We start from the raw sequence: 14668 nt of genomic DNA on the forward strand, positions 1-14668 counted from the left end.
AATACGGAAGGAAGAAAGGCCTCTCTTGGGCTAATCATGTATGGCAGTGCCATTTCCATGCAGTGCGCATGGCTGTGCCTGGGAGATGGGGAACGGCTGCTGCTGGGGTGGCTGTGCTCAGTCATGGCCCATGAGCTGACCCTGCTCTGCTCCTCTCTTACACTGCCCACACTTGGATGGTCCTCAGGAATCATCCATGAGCTGGTGGATCCATGGACCTCCTGGAGTGAAGGGGTGTGAATCCAAACAGGGGATTCAAGCAAGTGTGGGATTGGGACATTGAGGTGACTGGTGACCATTGCCAGGTGTATGAAAGAAGCTGGATGAGTTATGAGGAATTCACAGGCATTTCCAACTCCACAAAACACCAGAGCCTTGCAGTTAAAGCAACAGCACTTGACATAAACACCACCCCCAAAACACAAAACACTCACACTGACCACAGGAAAAGCCTTGAAAAACGTTGGAGAAAAATCTACCAGGTCCCAGGGGTCAGGGCTCAGCCATTCTGGTGATGAACAAGCATCAAGGGCTGACATGGCATCAGAGCCACCTCCACATGGCCCTCACCGCCTGGAACCAGGGTCTCCAAGTCTTTCCTTCAGCAGCTTCCAGGGACAGGGTCCTGCACTGGTTGTTTCCTTCACAGCTGTGTCAGTGATGGCCCTTCATGGGGTCCAAACACCCTCAGAAACTTGGGGTTTGCTTCTGCCTTTCACTTCATTGGAGGTTTGTTCATTCTCTCAGTAGCTGCAGTTCAGGATCATGGCAGCAGAGGGCTCATTAACATCTAAAATGCTCTTACAAGCCAAGGGTCTGTGCAGCATTATCCTAAAGGCTTCACGTCTGGTGTGGATGATTAGGGAGATTTCAGGAATAGCCAAACAGAGAGCATTTGCAAAATAAATAGCAATAAAGCCAAATTTCTTCTATTTCCTTCCCTTCTCACCCTTCCCTCCCTTTCCAGAACAGGGGGTATCAGCAGACTCCAGTTCATATCGATGTGGAGCGTCTCCTGATAAAGACTGAATACGTCAGAAAAGTGGGTGCCTAAATCAGCATGTGAATCAGGAGACAGGCCAGAACACCTCAAGAGGAGTCACACTCCTCTGGACCAAGAGGTGGGTGTTCCTGGCAATCTCAGGTGCCACAGCACAGCGATACTTGTGTTCAGGAGCTGGTCAAGTGACCCATCTCCTGTTCTGTAACGGTGTCTGAGTTTGCTCAGGTCACCCCTGACTTGAGCCCCATCCACTGCTGGGTGTTCTCCAGACTCCTGCCTTCAGGAACAATGTCCCAGGAGACCTTGCTGGTGAAGATGGAGGCAAAGAAGCCATGAAGAACCTCAGTCCCGTCTGATTCTACTCTTATGAAGTTCAGCAGCAGGCCCACGTTCACCCTGTCTATTCTCTTACTGCAAGTGAAGCTCTGTCAGCTCATCTTGCTGCCCTTCCTGTGCAGGTATGAATTCCAGGGCAGCTTTGTCATCATCACCACATCCATGGACAAGGTTTTTCAATTCCTCCTTTGCAGCTTCCCCTGCTTCCACCTCCTCTGTGCTGCCTTTGTGCCCTGGAGCTCCATCCGTGCAGAGGAGCAGCCTCACAAGATAAATGCTTCTGTTCATGGGTACTTGGAGAGATCATTCTTGTGCTTGGAGCAGGATGTCCTGTAAGGATTATCAGATTTCCTGAGCTCCTTCAGCCTTCAGATCTAAATCCATGGCACCACTTTGCTCACCATCCCCCAGTATATCCTGTCCTGAAAGGCTGATCAGATTTCCTGAGCTCCTTCAGCCTTCTGAGCTGCTTCCCATGGCACCACCTGAATCAGCCTCCCCAGTTTGACAAAGTCTTCTCCTCTGGAGCCCACCAGCCTGTGCTCTGCTGCTGGCCTTCCTCCCTCCCCTCTGGTGCCTGGGACCCCACTGTGTCATGGTCACGACAGCCAAAGTGGACACTGATGTTCACATCCCTCACCAGGGTTTCCTTGTTTTCCAGTTCCATATCCAGATGAGCATCACCCTTCTTGGCCCACCAGACAGCCATGTTAAGCAGTTGGCCCAAGATCCTCTGGAGTGTTGGCACCTGCCACTTTGAATGGTCAATGAATGCCAGGGCAATTACATTTCCCCATAGGAACCTGCTCATTGACTGGTGACTTCCTTCAGTTGCCCACAGAACCGTGGGCATTTCTTCTCCGTGATCAAGTAGTTTGCAAGAAATAACACATTGTCACCTTGTACTGGGCTTACATGGCAAAGTCTTGGAAATGGAGATGAGTGTGGGTGTGCTACAGTTGTCACCTCTCTGGGAAGACAACAGGAGTTTGACCAATGTCAGACAGAGCTGATTTCAGCTGCTCCAAGCTGGACCCAGTCCTTGCCAAATCTGAGCCACTCAGTGCTGCTGGCAGTACCTCTGGGATATTGTATTTGAGAAAGGGTAAAAAACGCTGCACAACAGCAGGTGGGAGAGAGGAGTGAGGAGGTGGGAGAGAAAAGCACTGCAGACACCAAGGTCATATCCCATAGGACCCAAGCAGGTCCCTCAGCAGGCCAAAGCTTGCTCTCCTGAAATCCTGCTCTTGGCCTTGTTCTCATCTCCCAGGAGCCTCAGCTCCACTTTCCATCCCTGACTGTTCCATCCTGACCAACTCTTTCTGGTTTTTAAGTGTGAAGTCCCACAGGGCACCTCACCCCACTGACTCCTCAGTCACCCGTGTCAGGAAATGTTGTCAATGGGCTCCAAACCCTCCTTGTCCCCAGCCAGGAACCTGGGAGGTGTGGGACCATAGTCCTGCCCTTGGCCTTGCACAGCCCCACATCACACTGTCCCAGGAAGGACCCTGGGCAACGTGGGAGGGACAGGATCTGCGTTCCCAGGGCTGGGGGTCAGATCTTGGCCCTTTGGTTAATGAAACACATACAGCTTTACTCAGCATTAGAGAGACCTTTACTTTGCTTTTCCTGACCTGTCATCATTGCCTCCAGTTTTCTTCTCTAACCAAACCTGAGTATTGTTTCTCAGTAGTGTCCCTCAGTGTGACCCATAAACCTTACAATAAACTTTGGAGTTTGAATCTGACTTTGACTTCTTGAGAGGTTTCATCAACTTCCTCCAGGGTCTGAGGTCCATGGACTCAGCACCAAACCCACCAGAGGGGTCATTAAAGCGCCTTGGGCTGCTCCTGTGCTGCTGGGCTGGGCTGGGCTCCTGGGACACAGGGAGCTCATGGCAGCGGCAGCGCTGCAGAGAGACAGCTCTGCCCAGGAGCAGCTCCTCTGCACACGCAGCAGGGCTGAGGGCTCTGCGTGGGGATCTCACGAGACGAGCAAGGCAGAGAGAGATTAAAGGTGGTCAGGACTGGGAGGATGACTGAGAGCTCACTGGAGGAGAAACCTTTGCAGCCCTCGCCATGGTAAGTCTCTGGGTGCAGGGCAGTGCAGCTGTAGCTCCTGGAGGCATCTCCTGAAACTGGCACAGGCACAGCTTGTGGGGTCTGTAAGGACGGGGCTGTTGTCAGGCCATGTTGAACAGCTGTGAAGCCGGGTGAGCACCCAGGGGTGCCCAGGGCTGTCCTGCAGAGCAGGGTCCCTGCACCCCAGGGCTGTGCCGGGCAGGGACTCTGCCGCCTGCCAGGGTCAGCGCTCAGCCTGCCCGGGAGATCCCATGGCAGCAGCTGTGGGTGGAAGGAGCGACCCCCGGCAGGGCAGGCAGGGAGCTTGTGGGGTTGAAGGGGGCTGTGTGGGTCAGGGCTGCTCAGAGCTCCAGATCCCCCCTCAGACATGGCAGAGGGTCCTTCTGAACAAGGACATCGAGACAGGAACAGTTGCAAGGGAAGGAGTCTGTTGCTTTCAGTTTTCCACTCTAGGTTGGCTGGGTGTGCAGTGGGAGATGGGGATTTATTTCTCTCTTTGGAGCAGACACTGAGACCCCAGTTCTTGTTAGGACTGGTCTGAGCTGCTCCTGAGCCCCCGCATACACAGAGCTGCCCCTGGGCAGTGCCAGGAGGTGTGAGCAGGACAGAGCTGAGCACACAGCGGGTGGGACGGGGTCTGTGACACTGACAGGGAGCAGACCAGGGACAGACACACAGCTGCAGGCAGCACAGACATGGGCAGGGAGAAGGAGCTCCTACCAGATATGCCAGGGACGGGATTTAGGAACCCCCCTGCAATCCCCTGCAGTGCAGACACATTTCCCAGTGCAACCCCTGGTCTCCTCTCCTCCCCAGCAGACCCTCTGCCCCAAAGCCATGGGGTCCAGGTCACGAGTCTCCACCTCAGCAGCTGGACCTCCAGGTGAAGGGTTCCTGGAACGGGGTACTCAAAAACGGTGCTAAAAGTACTTGCTCTCCAGTGTCATCACGTGAGTGGCAGCAGCACAGCCGGGTCAGGAGAATGTTCCACAGCATGCCCGTCTGCCTTTCTGTCCTTGCTTTATTTCTCGGAAACACTTCAGTGTTCTTCCTTGTTTGTCCACCTGTCCCTGGTGCTCTTGCTCTCTGGGGTTGGGGTGGGGATGTGGGTCAGTTTTTGTTCTGACACCAGTTCAGTGGATCTTGCCTCAAAGGTGTGTTCATGGAAACCAGATGCCCCAGCTGCGTTTTAAACTGGGATTAATAATTTCTCTCATTAGTAGAAAGAGAGAATGAGCTGAAACATCCCTCCATCAGGGAGGGGGTTTTCCATGGGAAACAGCATGTTTATTTTCCCCAGAGAAGTCCCCTCTAATTTGTCACTGCCTTTTCCTCCTTGCACAGGTCCTCATGCCCACAGGCAGGCAATGTCCAACAGCAGCTCCATCACCCAGTTCCTCCTCCTGCCGTTCACAGACACACGGGAGCTGCAGCTCTTGCCCTTCTGGCTCTTCCTGGGCATCTACCTGGCTGCCCTCCTGGGCAACGGCCTCATCATCACCACCATAGCCTGGGACCAGCACCTCCACACCCCCATGTACTTCTTCCTGCTCAACCTTTCCCTCCTCGACACGGGCTCCATCTCCACCATTCTCCCCAAGTCCATGGCTAATTCCCTCTGGGATTCCAGGGCCATCTCATACTTGGAATGTGCGACGCAGCTCTTTTTGTTTCTTTTCTTGATCACAGCAGAATATTGTCTCCTCACCGTCATGTCGTACGACCGCTACGTTGCCATCTGCAAACCCCTGCACTACGGGACCCTCCTGGGCAGCAGAGCTTGTGTCCACATGGCAGCAGCTGCCTGGGCCACTGGGTTTCTCAATGCTCTGCTGCACACGGCCAATACATTTTCACTGCCCCTGTGCAAGGGCAATGCCCTGGGCCAGTTCTTCTGTGAAATCCCCCAGATCCTCAAGCTCTCCTGCTCACACTCCTACCTCAGGGAACTTGGGCTTCTTGTGGTCAGTGTCTGCTTAGCATTTGGCTGTTTTGTGTTCATTGTGGTGTCCTATGTGCAGATCTTGAGGGCCGTGCTGAGGATCCCCTCTGAGCAGGGACGGCACAAAGCCTTTTCCACCTGCCTCCCTCACCTGGCCGTGGTCTCCCTGTTCCTCAGCACTGTCATGTTTGCCTACCTGAAGCCCCCCTCTATATCCTCTCCTTCCCTGGACCTGGTGGTGTCTGTTCCGTACTCGGTGGTGCCTCCAGCAGTGAACCCCCTCATCTACAGCATGAGGAACAAGGAGATCAAGGATGCCCTGAGGAAACTCATATCTTAGTGTTTTCTGAAGCAATGTACTGCCCATCTGCTTCTACACAGGAGTTTTAATGTAGCTAATTACAGGCTCAACCTGTCATCTGGATTTTCTGTTGTTATTTGTTATTTTCTTATTGCGATGATGTTTTCAGCCCCTTTTTAATCCACTGTCTGCTTTTCTTTTATAGCCACTGGCTGTTTAAATGAGGAACAGTACACTTCTTGTCTCTAACCAAAATAAAGATTCCTGTAGTGACTTGTTTTTCACTATATCCTTCCTGCAAGGCCTTTTTGCACGTTCAGGGACAGTTCCTGTGCGTGGATGGAGGGGAAAACAGCTCTGGCATGGCAGCATCCGCGAGGGAGCAGCAGCGCTTGTTCTTCCAGAGCTGTTCTGGTTCCACTCCCACACTCTCCTTCTCATCCCTGGTGTTGGTGCAAGGCCTGAGTGCTCGGGCAGCTTGGTCACCGTCCTGCTGTGTGTCAGTGCTGTGAGCGCAGGCAGGGACAGGCAATGGGCACTGCTGTGACAGAGCTGGCCTCACAACAGCCTTTCCAGACATAATGGTGATCTCCTATGGGCAGTGCATGATGGTTTATATCTTCTTGCAAAGTTTCTCTCAAGCATATTCCTACAAAAGTCACCCACAGATTAAACACCAGGGTACATCTGAACAGTGTGTGTGTGCAGGGCTGGCACACAGCAGTGTCCTCTCACAGCCAGGCTCCTGCCAGAGACCTGCAGGACCAGCAGAGCAGGGGCTGGGCTGTGCCCCTGTGCACTGGACACCCCACAGAAGGAGCCCCAGGTCAATCATCATGGACTGGCCCCTCACAACTACCATTTACAGCACTGGCTTCTCACCCACAGAGGTTTTTCTTCCCTCCATGGATGGACACTCAATGAATAGTTCAGCAGTCTGTGTTGCTTTGTACAGATGGGATGTGAGCACGCACATCTTGGATGTGAGGTGACATGAACACGAGTGAGCACAAACACCATCAACTGTTCCTTGGGGTTCCATGAAAACCTGTGGCACACACAAGGTCCTGAGGTCACTTCCTGTTGGAAGTAACACCCCATGGGAAACTGCCTGAATGCAGCACTGGGTTGTGCTTCCTTAATTGAGCTCCCCGTGTCCATTCCTCATGACGTGGGACATCTCAGATTAGTGCAGAGCAGGTGAAACACCACAGGGCTGAGGTGTCTCCCACCCCTCTGGAGTGGCAACGGGAGGCCAGAGGGACAATGTGACTTCTGCCTCTGTGTGTAAAAGGGACAGACTGTCTCTGAGCATTCCTGGGTGCACAAGGAGTCCTGAGACCAGCTGAGATCTGGATGCCTGATGGAACCCTGGCATTTCTGTGTGTGACTCCAAGAACAAACCTCAGTGTCCCAGTGAGATCCATCTCAGCTGCTGGGACAGGCTCATTGCAAGTGCTTCTGTCTGCTGTCACCCTTGCCTGTGATTCTGGGTTGTGCTCTCAAAAGCAAGACAAAGTGGTAAGAGGGTTTCTGAGGTCTTGGAAAAGGCAGATATCGAACCCATCTGCATGAAAAGCATGAAGGAGAATTAACAGCTGGTCAACCTGCCACCATAACCGGAATTTTGCAGGGTCACAGACATGGTGTTCCTTGGTGTCCTAGTAGCCAGATCAGTGATCTCTGGGCTGGAGAATTGGAAGCTGGGTGGGAAGTTGGCTGGACAGTCAAGCCAAATGTCATCAGCGGTACAAAGCCCTCCGTGCCGCCAGTTACTAGTAGCATCCCTCAGTGACCAGCACTTGGACCAGCACTGTTAAACGTCTTTATTGTCCCTCTGTATGATGTGACGAGTGCACTTTCAGCTTCTCTGTGGATGATGCATAGTTGTGAGGAACCCTTGAACAACCTCGCCTGGTTCACCCTGCCTGGAGCAGAACAGTGAGACAAGTGAGACAAGGGCTTTCTTCAAACCTCAAGTTATTCTGAGATTCAATGAGTCTTTCCCTTTGAGAGGATTTTGAAGGCAGAATAGGCAGAGGAAGAATAAAAAGAATAAAAGACAGAAAAGGAGTTCTAAATGTTGTCAACAAAAATACAGCAGTTGCTCTGAAGAGTGTTTTTCAACTCAAATCTCTAGTCGGGAATATATCTGATAAATTTGATAAAACAAGTATACTTTTACCTGATCGGGTTCTGGGCCATAAAAAAGGTGATGGATAGTTATGGTATTATGAGTTCAGTTGTGTCTCAGACACTCATAACCCAGTCAGAATCCTGTGGCTGTGAAGGGGACAGTGAGGCCAGTTCTGTCTCTGGTGGTGACAGCCCAGCAGCAGGGACATGGCTGGGAAAGAACCTCAGCCTAAGTATGACAGATCCTACCCAGGAAGAGATCTTGGAGACAGGTTGTCACATCCATCCCACCTGGGAACATGATGGGACAGCAGCAGGGACATGGTCGTGTGTATCAGAGAAGCTGAAAGGCCAGCAGCACTCATGGGATTTAGGAGATCATGGGGAGGTTACTTCTCTCTGGTCAGGTAAAAGACCTCAAGAAGCATAATGTGTTGGTTTCCCTGCATGAAGAGCAGTTTACGAGGTGGCTGAGCCTCCCTTGGTAGTGGGAAGAGGCAGGAAAGACAAAAAAATGTCAGAAAGTACAGCTTGGAAGGTGAGGACTGGATATCAGGAGTAAGAAATGTCACTGTAAGAGCAGTGCTGTGGTGCAAGAGGTGACCCAGAGGGAGCTGGATCAGCCCATGGTTTGTGTGCCAAAGAGCAGCCAGTGAGGGTGCAGACACAGCAGTGAAGGTGCAGAAATGCTGGGTGAGAGCAGGTGGGGAAGCGAGATGGGTGTCTGCAGCCTGCAGGGAAAGAGGGGCAGGGGTAGCACCGTGTGGAACAGCCTGTGGTGGAGATGGCAAAGGGCGCTGTAAGGCTGGAAGGGACCCACAGAACCCAGGTCTCTGTCCCCTTGGCCAGGGCAGTTGTCTCTGCCACTGAGGCCCAGGAGAAGACTTGTTGTCCTCATGGCACTGGGGCCTCGGTGTCTCCTTGCAGCCCCATGGGGAAGCTGGAAGTTGTTGTCCCAGTGTTGTCCTTCCCTGGGCCTTGCACACACACATCCCACAGTCCCAGGAAGAGCCCTGAGCCGTGTGTGAGGGACAGGATCCCCCTTCCCATTGCCTGCAGGTCATGGCTCCTCCTTTCTGCTTCAGAAAGCAAACCAAGCAAACTCCCCCTGGGAGTTACATCACTTTTCTTTACATCAGATTCTCTACTGAAGTTTGCGCCTGGTTGTTACAGCTTTTCTGCAGTTGGCAAATGTGATGCCCATCTACAGGAATGGCCAAAAGGAGGATCTGGGGAACTACTGTCAGTGTAACTTCTGTGCTGGGCAAGGTCATGGAGCAGATGATCTTGAGTAACATCACACAGCACATACCAGAGAACAATGTGATCAGGTCCAGTCAACATTGGTTTAAGAAAAGCAGGTCCTGTTTGACCAATCTGATGTCCTTCTATGACAAGATGACCCAATTAGTGGATGAGGGAAAGGCTGTGGATGTTGTGTACTTAGACTTCAGTAAAGCCTTTAACACTGTATCTCACAGCATCTCCTGGAGAAGCTGCAGCTCATGGCCTGGATGGTGTATCTGCGATGGGTAAAGAAATGGCTGGAGGACCGCACCCATAGAGTTGTGGCCAAATCCAGTTGGTGGCCGGTCATGAGTGGTGGCCCCAGGGCTCAGTATTGGGGCCAGTTCTGTTAATCTCTATCAATGATTTGGATGATGGTATCGAGTGCACCCTCAGTAAGTTTGCAGATGACACCAGGTTGGGTGGGAGTGTTGATCTGCTGGAGAATGGGAAGGCCATGCAGAGGGATCTGGACCCGCTGGATCATTGGGCTGAGGTCTGTTGTCTGAATTTTAACAAGTGCCGGGTGCAGCACGTGGGTCACAACAACCCCAGGCAGCGCTACAGGCTCAGGGACGAGCGGCTGGAAAATTGCCTGGTGGAGAAGGATACGGGTGTGTTGGTCGGCAGCAGCTGAACAGGAGCCAGTGTGTGCCCAGGTGGCCAAAAAGGCCACCAATAGTATCCAGGCTTTTATCAGGAATAGTGTGGCCAGCGGGACTAGAGAAGTGATTGTGCCACTGTACTTGGAACTGGTGTGGCTGCACCTTGAATCTGGTCCTTATCATAAGGACACTGAGGCACTAGAGAGAGTGCAGAGGAGGCAACAAAGCTGCTGAGGGGCTGGAGCACAAGTGTGGTGAGGAGCGGCTGAGGGAACTGGTGGGTTCAGTCTGGAGAACAGGAGGCTGAGGGGAGACCTTATCACTGTCTACAACTGCCTGAAAGGAAGTTGGAGCATGGAGGGGGTTGGTCTCTTCTCCCAAGTAGCAAGTGATAGGACAAGAGGAAATGGCCTCAAATTGTGCCATGGACGGTTCAGATTGGATATTAGGAAAAAATTCTTCCTGGAAAGGGCTGTCAGGCGTTGGAACAGGCTGCCCAGGGCAGTGGTGAAGTCACCATTCCTGCAGGGGTTTATAAGATGTTTAGACGAGGTTCTTAGGGACACGGTTTAGTTCTAGATTTAGGTTGTGGTTGGACTCAATGGTCCTGAGGGTCTCTTCCAACTGAAATAATTCTATGATTCTCTATTATCAACTGGAATATTCTTCTATCACATCTTCTAAGTGCTCTTCACATATCTGACTCTTCATCTACAGTCCTGAAACTTATCTAATTAGATGCACAAGTGTTGAATACTAATTCTAAATGATGAAAGCACCATCGCTCTATCAGTCTGGTCTGATACCCGCCAGTCCCAGGCAAACACCTCAGGTACACTGGGCCTCTCGAGGTTTGCACTGGGTGCTTATAGAGAGACCATGGAGCTCAGCCCAAAAACCTGAGAACTCCCCTCAAAACTGAAAACCAAACCAACAACAAAAAAAGAACAAAAAACCCCACACTCTTTTTTTCATCAGATGAAATAATTCAATATTTCTAATAAAATATCTGTGGAATTTCTATCCTGCCAAAATATGAATTTTCAGAATGTGTACGGACTGTGGGAGATGAAACGTTGGCCTTTCCCTGTGCTTGCAGTGCCAGAACTCTGTCTATCACTACGTGTATTTAATCCCCTGCACATCCAGGAGTTTCCACCTGTCCTTACCCAGCTCCCCGTGTCTGAACTCATCTCTTCAGAAGCCTGTCTGGACATTTGCACTTTCCATCGCTCCCCAGAGGTTCTTCACCTCTCACTCTCGGCTCATTCAGAGCCTCTCAGCTCTCACTCTGCTTTGAGCTTCAGGCAGGTCAAGTCTTTCAGCAGTTGCTCTCCTACTCCCTACAGGCAACTCTTGAGTTATGGCAATGGACCTCGATGGAAGCTACTTAATTTAACCATAGAACTGAGAAACATCATTAAGTTCTATTGAGTTCTATTGTGTTTTCTTTTTTTTTTTTTCCTTTTTTGTTTCCTCTAATTAAAAATTCCCCGGTGCCTGTTTACATCCAGTTCTCTAAGGAAACATGAAGCAATCCTGCGAAGAAGCTGTAACAATCAGTGCAAACTTCAGTGCAGAATCTGATGTAAAGAAATGTGCTGCAAATCCCAGGGGCCAATGAGCAGAACAGGGAGTTTGGGGAGCTGGTTATAGATTTCCTGCTAACAATCTGAATAGAGAAACATTCTTCACAGAACTGCTCTGTTTATTTGACACCTTTGAGGTCTCCTCCTCTGCCTGTATTTTTATTTTCTTGTTCCTCCACCTCTTCCTTCTTCCAAAACGTTTCCAAGGGAAAGATTCCTGGAATCACAGAGCAACTCAGGTGTGAACATCATCTTGTGTCACTGTCCTGCTCAGGGCAGGGTGACCCAGGTGAGGTTGTCCAAGGCCTCTGCCCAGCTTTGCACCATCCACTAAGGAGCTGAAGGTTCACTGCGTCACATCATACAGGCGGAGAATAGAGACGTTCAACAGTGTTGGCCCAAGTGCTGGTCCCTGAGGGATCCCACTGGTAACTGTCTCTGTGGGCACTTTGTACCACTGGTGACGCTTGGGCTTCATCATCCAGCCAACTTCCCATCCAGCATCCACTTCTTTACCCATGGAGCACCAATCGCATTATAAGGACACCACAGGAAACCTTGTCTGACACCTTGTGAAATTCCATGTGCACAACGTGCCCTTCTTTCCCTGCCCATTTGGGTTCAGCAATCCCTTCCTTGTTTTCCAAGTGCCTGGACATGGCTGCAGGAAGACTTGTCTTATTTCCTTCCCAGGGACAGAGGTAGGCTCACTAGCCCGTAATTCTCCCAGTTCTCATTCCTGCCCTTCTTGAAGACTGGTTTGACAACTGCCTTTTCCAAGGACCTGAGTACCTCTCTGGTTGCTCTGACACATTTGAGACCACAATCCAGACTCATGGGTAAGGACATCGTAGCAGACAGGAGCAAGTGAGATTGATCTGTCTGGGTCAGTGAGGTTTGTTCTGGAGTCACACACAGAAATGTCAGTTTCTGTCAGGTGTCCACATCTGAGCTGGCCTCATGGGCTCCTTGTGCACCCAGGGATGTTCAGAGACAGAGTCTGTCCCTTTTACACACAGCGGCAGGAGTCACAGTGTCCCTCTGGCCTCCTGTTGCCGCTCCCAAAGGACGGGAGACACCTCAGCCCTGTGGTGTGTCACCTGCTCTGCACTCATCTGATATGTTCCACGTCACGAGGAATGGACACAGGGACATTGATTAAAGGAAGCACAACCCAGTGCTGCATTCAAACAGTTTCCATGCAATGTTATTCCTAATGAGAAATGACCTCGAGACCCTGTCTGTCCCAAAGGCCATCATGGAACCCCAGGAATAGCTGATGGTGTTTGTTTTGACTCAAGTTCATGTCAACTCATGTACCTGTTCTCAGTGCTCACGTCCCATCTGTACAATGCGAACTTTGATTTCTGACCTAGTCATTCAGTGTAATTCCATGGAGGGACAAAGACCTCTGAGCTGGGGTGAGAGGCCAGAGCTGGAAATGATGGCTGTGAGGGGCCAGTCCATGGTGATTGACCTGAGCCTCCTTCCATGGGGTGTCCAGTGCACAGGGGCACAGCCCAGCCCCTGCTCTGCTGGTCGTGCAGGTCTCTGGCAGGAGCCTGGCTGTGAGAGGACACTGCTGTGTGCCAGCCCTGCACACACACACTGCTCAGCTGCACACGGGTGTTTCATCTGTGGCCAATTCTGTAGGAATAAGCTTGAGAGAAACATTGCAAGAAGATATAAACCATCATGCACTGCCCAAAGAAGATCACTTTTCCTTGTGCAAGTACTGTTACTGAGGCCAGCTCTGTCACAGCAGTGCCCATTGCCTGTCCCTGCCTGCGCTCACAGCACTGACACACAGCAGGACGGTGACCAAGCTGCCAGAGCACTCAGGCCTTGCACCAACACCAGGGATGAGAAGGAGAGTGTGGGAGTGGAACCAGAACAGCTCTGGAAGAACAAGCGCTGCTGCTCCCTGGCAGGGCTGCCATGCCAGAGCTGTTTTCCCCTCCACCCACGCACAGGAACTGTACCTGCAGCTCCAAAAAGCCTTTGCAGGAAGGATATAGTGAAAAACAAGTCACTAAAGAGCCCTTTATTCTTTTTAGAGACAAGGAGAGCAGTGCTGCTCATTTAAGCAGCCAACAGTTATAAAAGAAAAGCCAGTAGTGAATTAGAAAGGGGTTGACAACATTATCACAATAAGAAAACAACCAACAACACCAGAAAATCGAGTTGACAGGCTGAGCTTGTAATTAGCTACATTAAAACTTCTATATAGAAGAAGATGGCCAGTTTATTGCTTCAGAAAACAGAGGGATATGAGTTTGCACAGGGCATCCTTGAGCTCCTGGTTCCTCATGCTGTAGATGAGGGGGTTCACTGCTGGAGGCACCACTGAGTACAGAACTGACACCACCAGGTCCAGGGATGGGGAAGAAATGGAGGGGGGCTTCAGGTTGGCAAACACGCCAGTGCTGAGGAACAGGGAGACCACGGCCAGGTGAGGGAGGCAGGTGGAAAAGGCTTTGTGCCGTCCCTGCTCAGAGGGGATCCTCAGCACGGCCCTCAAGATCTGCACATAGGACACCACAATGAACACAAAACACACAAATGCTAAACAGACACTGACCACAATAAGGCCAAGTTCCCTGAGGTAGGAGTGTGAGCAGGAGAGCTTGAGGATCTGGGGGATTTCACAGAAGAACTGGCCCAGGGCATTGCCCTTGCACAGGGGCAGTGAAAATGTATTGGCCGTGTGCAGCAGAGAATAGAGAAACCCAGTGGCCCAGGCAGCTGCTGCCATGTGGACACAAGCTCTGCTGCCCAGGAGGGTCCCGTAGTGCAGGGGTTTGCAGATGGCAACGTAGCGGTCATAGGACATGATGGTGAGGAGACAATACTCTGCTGTGATCAAGAAGAGAAACAAAAAGAGCTGTGTCGCACATCCCAAGTATGAGATGGCCCTGGAATCCCAGAGGGAATTCGCCATGGACTTGGGGACAATGGTGGAGATGGAGCCCAGGTCGAGGAGGGCGAGGTTGAGCAGGAAGAAGTACATGGGGGTGTGGAGGTGCTGGTCCCAGGCTATGGTGGTGATGATGAGGCCGTTGCCCAGGAGGGCAGCCAGGTAGATGCCCAGGAAGAGCCAGAAGTGCAAGAGCTGCAGCTCCCGTGTGTCTGTGAACGGCAGGAGGAGGAACTGGCTGATGGAGCTGCTGTTGGACATTGGCTTTTCCTGAGCACGGGGCGCTGTCATGAGGAAAAAAAAGACAGTGAGAAGCCAGGGAAGAGTTCTGCAACAAAAATGATACCAAGTCCCATAGACCCTCCCCTGTCACACACAGACACCCTTTTCTTTTCCTAGGAGAACTTTCTCCAGCACTGTGGCTGGAGCCTTGTTCGCTGCTGGAAAATGTGCAACCAAGAGCAGGGCCTC

General features: G+C 51.5%; 2 protein-coding genes across 2 annotated transcripts; one reads left to right on the forward strand and one right to left on the reverse strand.

Moving 5' to 3' along the window:
- Positions 1–5162: 5162 nt before the first annotated feature.
- Positions 5163–5648, forward strand: LOC135577719 (olfactory receptor 14J1-like; the record flags this gene model as incomplete). The annotated part of the gene is made up of 1 exon (XM_065047838.1): positions 5163–5648. A coding segment is annotated over one exon (486 nt), but the record flags the coding sequence as incomplete, so codon positions are not given.
- Positions 5649–9435: 3787 nt separating this feature from the next.
- Positions 9436–14077, reverse strand: LOC135577742 (olfactory receptor 14J1-like; the record flags this gene model as incomplete). The annotated part of the gene is made up of 2 exons (XM_065047863.1): positions 9436–9681; positions 13616–14077. Coding segments are annotated over 2 exons (708 nt in total), but the record flags the coding sequence as incomplete, so codon positions are not given.
- Between the last annotated feature and the right edge of the window lie 591 nt (positions 14078–14668).

This window comes from Columba livia, unplaced genomic scaffold, assembly GCF_036013475.1.
Source record: "Columba livia isolate bColLiv1 breed racing homer unplaced genomic scaffold, bColLiv1.pat.W.v2 Scaffold_135, whole genome shotgun sequence".
Classification (NCBI taxonomy): Eukaryota; Metazoa; Chordata; class Aves; order Columbiformes; family Columbidae; genus Columba; species Columba livia.